This window comes from Anabrus simplex, chromosome 2 (genome assembly GCF_040414725.1).
Source record: "Anabrus simplex isolate iqAnaSimp1 chromosome 2, ASM4041472v1, whole genome shotgun sequence".
NCBI lineage: Eukaryota > Metazoa > Arthropoda > Insecta > Orthoptera > Tettigoniidae > Anabrus > Anabrus simplex.
Window position 1 is genome coordinate 912,622,358 of NC_090266.1, and position 12,382 is coordinate 912,634,739.

General features: G+C 37.4%; 1 protein-coding gene across 2 annotated transcripts in view; it reads left to right on the forward strand.

Annotated features, from left to right (window-relative positions):
* The window catches only part of Gart (trifunctional purine biosynthetic protein adenosine-3 Gart), a 529,244-nt gene that overhangs the window by 386,058 nt on the left and 130,804 nt on the right, over window positions 1-12,382 (forward strand). For both annotated transcript variants that reach the window (XM_067141687.2, XM_067141686.2), the window contains exon 11: window positions 11,460-11,658. In XM_067141687.2, the coding sequence (XP_066997788.2) occupies window positions 11,460-11,658 (199 nt within the window). The remainder of the gene's footprint in view (window positions 1-11,459; window positions 11,659-12,382) is intronic.

Here is a 12,382-nt window from a genome sequence, read left to right on the forward strand (position 1 = left end):
AGAGGCTGTTGATGCTGATTAAATGGGAGACCCAATTTTGAGGTCAGAATTCTACAGAGCTTTAAGAGACCTAAATAGGAACAAGGCACCTGGAATTGATAACATTCCCTTTGAATTACAGACTGCCTTGGGAGAAACCAGCATGGCGAGTTTATTCCATTTGATGTGTAAGATGTATGAGACAGGAGAAGTGCCATCCAATTTTCGGAGGAAAGCCGGTGGTGACAAGTCTGAAAACTACCGCACCATTAGTTTAGTATCTCATGCCTGCAAAATTTTAACATGTATAATTTACAGAAGAATGGAAAAACAAGTTGAAACTGAGCTGGGAGAAGATCAGTTTGGATTCAGAGGAAATGTAGGAAGACATGAAGTAATCCTGACTTTACGTCTGAACTTCGAGGATTGAATAAAGAAGAATAAGCCCACGTACATGGCGTTCATAGATCTAGAAAAGGCATTTGATATTGTTGATTGGACCAAGCCATTTGAGATTCTGAAGGTGATTGGGATAAGATACAGAGAACAAAGAATTATCTACAATCTGTATAAAAATCAGTCTGCAGTGATAAGAATCGTGGGCTTTGAAAAAGAAGCAGCAATCCAGAAAGGAATGAGGCAAGGTTGCAGCTTGTCCCCCCCCTTCTTTTAAATGTTTATATAGAACAGCCAGTAAAGGAAATCAAAGACAAATGTGGGGAGGGAATCACGATCTGAGGAGAGGAAATCAAAACCCTCAGATTTGCTGATGATATTATTATTTTATCTGAGACTGCAGAAGATCTGGAGAAATTACTGAATGGTATGGACATAGTCTTGGGTAAAGAGTACAGGATGAAAATAAATTAGTCCAAAACGAAAGTAATGGAGTGGAGTCGAACGAAGGCGGGTGATGCAGGAAACATTAGATTAGGAAATGAAGTCTTAAAAGAAACTTGGGTAGTAAAATAACTAGTGATGGCAATAATGATTAAGAGGGGATCCTGCAAGGAAGTATCATTGTACTTCTGTGGTTTCTTACATATAAATGATAAGAGTAAATGACTAGAGGCACAGATGATGATGTACTGTATGGAGTAATGAATAAGTTACAGGTTTGTAAGTGAGTCCAAGAGATGTTCACAGAGTTTTGAGATGGACAGCAGACAATTGTATGATGATAAATGGGGTGAAAAGTCAGTTCGCGAGTTTCACCAAGAGAGGATACATCCTCATAGTTTTAATTACTGTGTTGGTGGGGTAACAGTAACTCAGGGATATCAGTGTAAAGATTTTCATTGGTGTAATCATATAAACAGGATTGAAATAAAGGTTACAGATCTCATCATATTGTCCTGGGAAGGGCAAAGTATCGTAAGCGACATGTTTGTCAAAAATGAAGTTACATTGTTTGTACGTCAATTGGACTCCACTGCACATACTGGCAATAAATCCTTAGCATCAAATGAATCTAGAGGGTAAAAACAAAGTAAAAATAGAAAATATTGTAACCGCCATCGGTAATATTCATAACACCAGGTTATTGTAAGTGTTACCGTGTTTTGGTAGTTTGCAGAGGTGTAAGAAGGTGCGGGGGTGAATGGTTGGACAGAGAAAAGATCAAAGCATAATTTAAAAACACTAAAATTTGAAATTTTATTTCTTTCCTTTTTTTCCTCGACTTTAAACTTAGATAAATGACATGAATGAACAACAACAACAACAGTGGACAAAGGAGTGCAAGTGCCATATGGCCTGCATGTACAGAAAGAAAAAGGTTTAAGAAAATCGGCCATGAACAAAATCTTAGGAGGCGAAACCCTTAGAAAAACACTTAAAATCCTATATGGGCTTATGGCCCGAAGTTACAGAGGCTAAGCCTGTACTACAGAGAGTGACTAGATGTCAGAAATATTAAGTTCCAAAATGTTTGAAAAATTTAGAGTTTTAGAAAATCATAGTAACCCCCATACCAAGTTGAATGGGAATTAATAGAGGGTGAACACACTCTATTCCCTGAGTTACATATTTCCCAGCAGGGATTTGAATAGAGTCCTTCTGAAAGTTTACATTTAAAATTTGATATTGAACCTTAGAAATTTACATTTAAAATGATTTTTGAAACCATCCCCTCAAGTCAGCTTTCTGGAGCTATCACATACTTAAAAAATGTCTGCCATTACCTTGAGCTGTGGACCTTCTGACGATTGGCAATTGTTTTCCCTGCCTCCACTAACCGTATGCTCTCTAGACTGGAGCAATGAAGAAGACAACATAGCCCAAAAGGTCCTAGCTTTTATAGGAGAGTGGAAAGTTCCAGAAGTCTCCAGGCTGAATGCTTGTACACCCCCAATTTTAATTGTGTACAAAAAATATTTACAGAAATTTCTGATTGGTTAATAACTTAAGGAACAAGGAAGTAGAAGAAGTGCTGACAACTTCAGCACATAAGAAAACAATTTACGAACGCTTCAGGTGTACAAAACTTGAAAACAGAACATTCCCTTAAAAATGAATTGTCCGTCCTCCCGCCAGACGGGCCACATAAGTAGAGATATCTAAAGATTAAAGGTCCAAACTTCTTCCAATATATAGTTCAGATTGACAACACAAATGGCCTTCTAGAATGCGCGTCGTTCAAATGCATGGAAAAGGTGTACCTTCGGTACAGTAAGCACTAGTTATTACATCTTAAGCGCCTGAATTAGAATCTTGTAGTTTGTAATTGTAATTTGCATGCAGAGTATCATAAGTAACAAGTTTTAATTGTGGAGAGAACGTGAGTTTCATTCATTGTTTCATTGTTCACGACTGTTGTCGGTCATTGCTGTAGTACACGTTTTATAACTGCCTCAAATCAATTTGGCACTGGCAAACCTATTGCATGTTAATTGATAGCTAGTATACTAGTGGAACGCAGAAGATAGGCGGGAAGGGAAGAGAAGGGGCTGCTTCTTGTGACAGGCTTGACTGATATAAACAGTCCGTTTTTGGACATTATAAATTTTCAGCTAACTCATTCCTAGTTGCCAGCGTTTTGCCCCAGTGTGCCAAGTTGGACTCATCAGTTGGTAAATAGCACACCCACCAAGACGCATGGCTAGTGCATATTGTGGAGGCCACCACATAGGCTATTCGAAGCCACCGGCAGTGCCAATGCACTATGAGAGACTATTGTCTCATTACCAAAAATTGATGCCTGCCTGGCCATCAGATGATATGGTTGTTGATTCCCATAGGGAACCTGATATATTTATCCCGCATGAGTACATTTATAATACCAATATAAATGGTCCATAATTGGACCTTATACATTTTCCAGGTGACTCATTCCTAGTTGCCAGCGTTTTGCCCCAGTGTGCTAAGTTGGGCTCATCAGTTGGTAAATAGCACACCCACCAAGACGTATGGCTACTGCATTTACAAGTACAAGTAACTATTCTCATTTTGGTTCCGTATTGAAGATGACGTATGTCTCGAATATTATTACAATATTTTTTTAAGTCCACCTGTTCAATACAATACAATACAATATAAACCACTATTTCATATGGTTAAAATTTTATACATAATACATAACAGTCAATGGTACATGTTTCACCCTCCTTTACGGGCATCATCAGCCATATCAATCTTAAAAATAATACGTATGGAGTCTTTCTAATCTTATGAATTATGAATAATGATTTCGTAAAACATTATACAATAACATCTAAAACAACGATAATGCACCAAAGGGTGTTAAACAAAAAAAAAAATCAGTTTTTGAAGATTAAAACGTGGTTAAACATGAATATTTGAGAGTTTAAAACTAAAATGGATCCTTTTATCATTAAGACTGTGACGGCCTTGAGTGTAAACACAATCAAAGGGGGATGTTTCTTCAATTCCCATAGTATGAATCCAAGATGGTAAAATCACTGTCAGTTATTTAAAATAGAAATGTGAACGTAATAAACATGTTAAAATGTGTATACGGTTGATATATCTGAAAGTAGAAAAGAAAATGGAACTTTTATTGGAGGCGTTGCTAATGATAACGTATGTCAAAGCTAGTGGGTGTCAGTAATTATGTTGGTAGTCAATTGGATCCAAAAGACGGTCAAGTTGGTGTTATAACCCCGTTGAAACATTTGTTGGAAGAAATGATCGAGTTCTTTCTGAAACAAAATGTTAAAGAAAGTTGGTTAAATAATACTGTACAAGAGATTTCCCGTACGTCAAAAATGCCTAAGGCGGTACTTACTCGTACGGTGCGTATTAAGTACGTCAGGCTGTTCCAGCAACGCTAGCTTGACTGAGCTTTCTACTTCTAGTATTATAACGGTGTGGCTGAGGCAGTGAAGGACATGGAGGGGGGGGTAAGGGTGGGTGGATCCTTGCGCGCATGTGTTGTTATTGGAAGGTTGTTAGGAGCAAGATGGGCGGGCCTAACATTTGACGAGGTGGTGGAAGCTTTAGAACAAGAAGTTCTAAAAGTTTGCGGGATTGTATTATGTTTTGAATTCACAATGCCTAATAACTTTGGAGTTAGCTCATATAAAGGATTTCTTGCCTCCGTGGCATCATTAAGATTATGGTCTTTGTTATAGGCTTGGTCTAAAAAGATGTAAAGATTTTCTAATTCATTCATAAGTTTTCCTTTGCCTATACAGTTTAGAATAGTGAGATCCTTATCAATTGATGTAAACTGGTGTCCTGTTTCACTCATGTGTGAGCTCATCGCTGAATATTTGTTGTGTTTTAAGGCATTGTAATGCTCTATATATCTCGTATAGAAGCTGCGCCCAGTCTGTCCAACATAACTAAATCCACACTGTGCACGAGTTAATTTGTAAATACCAGATCTCGAAAAACGGCTGTTTTTATAATTGACTTTATTATGATTAAAAAATATACTTTGATTTGTATTTACTGTTCTGAAAGCAATATTAGTGTCATATTTCTTCAGTGTGTTGGCGATCTGGTGGATGGCTGGGTTATTGTATGTGAACGTAGCGTAACTAGTTTTTTTAGGTTTATCTGGAATGAGATTCATGGATAGTTTATATTTAACTTTATTGATTAACTGGTTAATCATTTCAACTTTGAACCCATTAAGTTTAGCCAAGTTCCTTATATAGTTTAATTCTATTTTTAAGTTGTAAGGGGAGAGTGGGATTTTCAAGGCTCTGTGTATTAAATTATAGAATGACACCTGTTTTTGAGATTTAGGATGTAAAGAGGAATTATTTATGGTTATAGGAGATTGTGTGGATTTTCTGTAGATTTGAAAATCAAAAGTATTATTGGCGCGCGTGATCGTTATATCTAAAAAATTTAAGGACTATTTAACTCCGCCTTCCTTAGTGAATTTTACATTAGGGTCAATTTTATTTAAATTCTCTAAAACTTCGTCGCTGTTAGTAACATTTTTGTCAATAACCACAAAAGTGTCATCCACAAATCCTAGCCATTAACATATACCTTTTATATGTTCTTTGATTTTCGTGTACTCTATTGAGTCCATGTAGATGTCGGCCAAGATGCCGGACAAAGGGTCACCCATGGATAAGCCAGTCTGTTGATAAATCTTACCATTAAAGGAGAAAAAGTTGTTATTCAATACAAAATTCAGGATCTTCATAAATTCATCAATTTCCAGCTTACTCAGGCTGCTGTGTTTTGAAATATTGTCATAGATAATTTTGACTGTTTCTTTAGTAGGTATATTTGGGTACATGTTTATGACATCATAGGAACACATTATATGGTTAGGTTGTAAGTCAAATTTGCTTAAAATATCGCAAAATTTGATTGAATTCTTTAAAGGAAGTTTATTATTAAACTTATAATGTTGTTTTAGAAAACCGTGGATATATTTGGAAACTTTATAGGTAGGGTTATTACGGCAATTAATAATCGGACGTACAGGAATGTTGTTTTTATGAATTTTAGGTAGGGCTCTGGCTATTGGAATGCTAGGGTTCATGTTGATCAGTCTCTGTTGTTCTTGTTCATTGAGAAGGAATGTGGAGTTCTTAATTATAGATTTTAAATTGCGTTGTATTCTTACGATAGGATCTTTGCTAACTATTGTATAAATCTTATCCTTAAAAAATTCTTCAGTTTTATTTATGTAATTGTCCTTATCCATTAGTACTATAGACCCTCCCTTATCAGCTTTTGTGACTATGATGTCATTATCTTCTATTTTAGTTCTTAAATTACGTATTAAAGTTTTTTGATTAGAGTCGGATTTAGCATTAAGTTCTTTAGCTAGTGTAGGTAATTTCTTTTTTATGTCAAATCTAATGTCATTTTGAACTTCAAAGGGGAGTTTAGAAATGTTGGCTTCTACCTCAGCCACTGTGGTAATAATATCTAAGTCCTTTTTTTCACTAGGCCAGTTATACTTTGGACCTTTATTCAGGAATTCCGTTTCTGTTCCGGAAAACTGCACGTTGGTTAAATTAACAATTGTAGGTGTGTGAACATTTGAAAGACTTGTTCTTTGTTTATCTGTATTTTGTACAATGGACTGCGTTTGAGATTCTTTTTAATGTGATAATTTCTTGTCTAAAGTAGCCTGTTTCTTGTCAAGTAAAACCATCATTTTGTAGTTTACGTGAAGTTGGAAAGTGTTCCATTCTAATGGGGCTAATGTCTGAGTTACCGTTAAATGAGTTTTATATAGTTGTAAGTTCAATTGGGATTTCTTCTTGTATAGTGACCTAATTTCATTCCTTAACCATATTACATTTACTTTGTCTTGGACTTTGTTCATACTTGGGACGGTTAAGTTCTTTCTTTGTGTAGGTCCTCTTATGATAGTTTTTGTAGTGTTTACGATATTTTGAAGGGACTGGTTTGAAGGAATGTAAGGCACGAGAATTAAAAGACATTTCCTTAAATGATTGTATTAAGAAATGTAGATTAAAAAACAATTGGAAAATTGACTTACTACACTACAATAGGAGAATCAAAGTGGAAATTACACTGATTAGAGTACAATATTTAGAAAGGAACACTTTTATCAGTCCTCCTCATCTGTTAGACGATGCATTCCACAACTACCAGTAAATAATCCTACGTGACATGCGTAACTTCCAAATAAGTTCCTTTTCACTATGTTTGAATAAATATGTAACCTAATATGACAATAAAGTGAATTCATTTCTAGAATAGAATAAAAACCGAAACCACCTAAACTGTAAGTATTCGACTTGCTAATCGTTTTTATCATCTCCTGTAAAATTCTTATCTTGTCGCTTATGATACTTTGCCTTTCAAAAGGACGATATGGTTATGAGGGCATTTAGGGGTTGTAGTAAGAATGTAAGGAAGAGGTTGTATAAGTCATTGGTAAAAACCCCAATGAAGAGTATGCTTCTAGAGTCTAGGACCCTTACCGGGATTACTTGATACGAGAAGTGGAAAAAATCCAAAGGATAGCAGCACGATTTGTTCTGGGTGATTTCTGACAAAAGAGTAGTGTTACAACAATGTTGCAAACTTTTGGCTGGGAAGACTTAGGAGTAAGAAGACGAACAGCTTGACTAAGCGGAATATTCCGAAGTATTAGCGGAGAGATGACTTGCATTGGCATTAGCAGACGAATAAGCTTGGGTGGAATTTTTAAAACTAAGGAAGATCATATTACGAAGAACAAAAATTGGGATAAATAGAATTTACCAAGGGAGACGTTTGGTAAATTTCTAACCTCTTTAATATAATTTAAGAAAGGACTAGATAAACATCAAATGGGGTATCTACCACATGGACAACAGCATTAAATGCAGGTCAGTGGTGACTGATTGTTTATATTAGAAAATGCTAATTGGTTTGTGATATTTTGATATAAATGTAAACATACTTCTTGGTGGTGATGGGGGTATCATGCCCAGTAGTCACAATTAACACTTTTACCTCTCCTAAGGTGAGACTGATTAGATTTGTTTTTTAGCTAACGTGTTCTCCTGAATGTTTACTGCAATTTCCCATTTTATGGTGTCCATCAGGGATTTTGTTGTCGGATATGTTTGGTCGCATGAGTGCGGATATAGTGGGTGGGTGTCAGACATGTTCCATATTGTCCTTTTAGAAATCTGCGGCCCTAATTATCGTGGCATTACTGAATTGGATAGGCATTGACATCTACCAGACGAACTTGTTGTATGTTGATACTATGCACCATGGCTAAATGGTTAGTGTGCTGGCCTTTGGTCACAGGGGACCCGGGTTCGATTCCCGGCAGGGTCAGGAATTTTAACCATCATTGGTTAATTTTGCTGGCATGGGGGCTGGGTGTATGTGTCCTCTTCATCATCATGTCATCCTCATCAAGACGCGCAGGTCGCCTACGGATGTCAAATCAAAAGACCACCTGGCAAGCCGAACTTGTCCTCGAACACTCCTGGCACTAAAAGCCATACGCCATTTCATTTTACTATGCACGTCAGCTAGATCAGCTCAGGAAGCTGCAACTCAGCTGTCTGCGATGAGTTGTGTATGGTTCTCAATGTGTCATAATGATGAACTAGCTCATCTGAACAAAGGTGGCATGAGCTAAGTGAGTGTGATACATGCCTGTGCTCATAGGAGAACAACTGGGTAAACTAAATGGGTGATTTCAGTCCAAGAATTGCAAGTAGAACTGCATGATATGAGAGGGAGATATGGAAGCTTACGAGAATGGGAAGTGTTTATTAACTTCTGGGCATTGTATGAGATCAGCAGTTGATAATTCATTCTTCATGCACCAAGTTATGAACCAGTTCATATGGGAAAATAAGTGTGTCAAATTGTTAATAGACTATATCATATATACTGTTAGCATTTTGGAGCTCATCTGTTGCTCTTCTGTGTATGATATGTAAGCAGGTTGCTGGCCTTACATACACATAGTCCCTGTGAGAATATTCACTCCTAACAGTTTAGAGACCCACTGGTGGCTGGAGTAGTCCTAGCTGCCTGAGAACACCGAGAACTTTAGGGTGAAGTGATTTTATATGCTTACGAGTGTGCATTGTACATATATCTAAATTACAGGCACTGAATCAAATCATGAAATCCATAGACATGATATGGGCTTTTTGGACTTATACCATGACATACTGTGATCATCTTGTATTCTTTAGTGAGAGTAACTTTGTGCATATGAGATGGCATCATATTGTTGAAGACTGGGCGCAAGTAGGTGGGAGTGGTCTGATTAGGCCAAGTGATTGGTCTCGTGGGAACGTTTTGTCAGGGGTCAACTATCTTAACATGAGGGCTGTTCAAACAGACTGGGGCACCATATTCAGCAATAGGGAAGACCAGACTTAAAGCAGAACATTCCACTCTGGTACAGATCTGGCTTTGGAGGCTAGTGGATATTGTAAAAATAAAACAAAGAGGGCTGTTGAGCCTCCTCACAATCTGAGGAAGAACAGGAGGAGATATGAGAGAGAAAGATATTCCTAACATACATCCCAATGATTATGGACAGGATTGGCAAGCATTTGAAGTGTTGTAATATCAAGACTGACATTACATCCACACAGAAAATATCCCAGCAGATATGCTCAGCTCAGGGCCCTCTCTCAAGCACTGGTTTGTATGAAATTCCCTGTTTGTGTGATAGGTTTATATAGAGGAAATTCAAGTTGATGTAGTCACAAAGATGCACACAAAATGCTGTCAACTTGCGTACACTGATTTTTATTTAAACTTAATTATTTACACATTAGTCACACATAACCTAATCAACTGCCATCACAAATAAAACACCATCATCAACAAACCACCATCTTTAACAACTGCTTATCATGAAGCACATGGAGACAGTTGAAACAGTTGACTACTGACTGCTTACATTAGCATGTCGGCCTAAACGCAACACTTGCTCATGAAAACAACTCCAACTAAACAATAACTCCACTCCACCATTAAGACCGCTTCCTTATATATGTCACCTCGCCAGACTTCTAGAAGGATATATCACAGCATATCTTCTAGTAAATTCTAGAGTGCTTAATGCATAGTTACAGTTGGAAGGAAGGTTCTCCGTAGTACTTGTCTTACCTAGTGTTATTCTGGATATTACAATGTGTTGTACAATACTGTAGTGGATTACACACCATATGTACAGGTAATAATAAATTATGTACTATTAATTACAGGTTCTTACATTAACTAAACTTGTGTATATAGCACATGTTTCATGACATAACCTCACAAACAATGCGATCGTAAATAATAATGATACTAATACTGAAAGTGGATGTGAGCATTTCGTAGCCATACCTCACAAGTCATAATAATAATAATAATAATAATAATAATAATAATAATAATAATAATAATAATAATAATAATAATAATAATAATAATAATCTTCTTCTTTTCCTGCCGCTTTTCCCACACCTGTGGGGTAGCGGGTGCGAACTGTGTCGCACATGTGGATTTGGCCCTGTTTTACGGCCGGATGCCCTTCCTGACGCCAACCCTCTATGGAGGGATATAAGCACTATTGCGTGTTTCTGTGGTGGTTGGTAGTGTAGTATGTTGTCTGAAGATGATGAGGAGAGTGTTAGGACGGACATATACACCCAGTCCCCGAGCCAGAAGAATTAATCAGAAGCGATTAAAATCCCCGGCCCGGCCGGGAATCGAACCCGGGACCCTCTGAACCAAAGGCCAGGACGCTGACCATTCAGCCAACGAGTCGGACAATAATAATAATAATAATAATAATAATATCGTAAATAATAATAATAATTCAAGCTCGATACTTGTATTATTTACCCATGGGTTAAAGAATATTGTTTTGAAGTTAAATCAGTTTATTACACTTGTGTCAAAGTAATGAAAATGTTCCAGAAAACCGGATGAAGCATTTGTAGTGTAAGGTGGATGGGAAGAAATTCCTAGAGATAGATGGAACTATCACATTCTCATATATGGTATGCAATGCTAGAATCATATTTTCATTTTTCCTATAACCTTCTCACATATTTTGCAAATAAGAAAAGTTTATTTCAGTTTATTGTGAATTTACATGAACATATTCTTCATTGAAAAATTCTTATAACTGAAATATTGTATGATAACATCATCAAATTGTCAAACCCACTAGTATTCCAGTGGTACATTTGCTTGTATTTCAAAATCCTTGGTTTGGGGGGATTTTAGAAAAACCTTCAGTGTCACAGCTTGAACTGTAATAAAAATAATTCCTAAAATTTCAAAAATACGTCATTTGTAATGTTTCCCAAGTGAAGTCCATTGTTGATCCTGTCATTGGTGTGTTTCTCTGTTGCAGTGAGCATTGGAATGTAGTTGTAAATGTACTCAATTTAGTGGAGATATTTGTAGTTGGATTGATAGAAAATGAGTTAAATCTGTATTGTAGCCAGTATCCTTTGATACTCAACAATAATTTACACCATGATAATATTGTAAAGTTTTTTCTTCTTAATCCAGAATTGTTGTATCTTACCCTTTTTCTTTACCAGGTTGCCTTGGCTTGTGGCCAGCACTCCACTGTTGGTATTGATCTGGTAGCTATGTGCGTAAATGATATTCTAGCACATGGAGCTGAACCACTGTTCTTCTTGGATTATTATGCCTGTGGTTCATTGGATGTGGAGACTGCAGCCAAAGTTGTTGCAGGTATTGCTAAAGGTTGCGAACAGGCTGGTTGTGCTCTCATCGGTAAGTACACCTGAAAAAGCATAATGAGTTGAAACAAAAGTGTGAGCCCTTATGTTGTTTGTTATTGGCCAGTGTAGGGACTGCAGTGACTTGCATGCTGGAAGCAACACTGTTGCTCTTTGAAGGTTGATCTCTATAGTTGTAATGTGCTCATGTTCAGTAGTACTGTTCTGTGCAGGCAAGAATCTAGGAGTCATGTGTTATAGTGCATGAAGTTCTAAAATGAAGACCACATGATTTGGTGATGTGTGTGAAACTTACAAATCAAATGTGATACAAACATACCAGGAAGAGAAAATGCCAGCTTGCTTCATTCTGAGTTGTAAATCTCATTACAAAACTTCTTAAGGTGAACATTTCTTTAAGCTGCTTGACGTGTGTGGTGCCGACCTAGGGGTAGCGTGCCTGCCTCTTACCGAGTTGTAATTCTCATTACAAAACTTCTTAAGGTGAACATTTCTTTAAGCTGCTTGACGTGTGTGGTGCCGACCTAGGGGTAGCGTGCCTGCCTCTTACCCGGAGGCCCCAGGTTCGATTCCGGGCCAGGTCAGGGCTGGTTCGAGGTCCACTCAGCCTATGTGATTACAACTGAGAAGCTATCTGACGATGAGATGGCGGTCCTGGTCTAGAAAGCCAAGAATAACAGCCGAGAGGATCCGTCGTGCTGACCACATGACACCTCGTAATCTGCAGGCCTTCGGGCTGAGCAGCGGTCGCTTGGTAG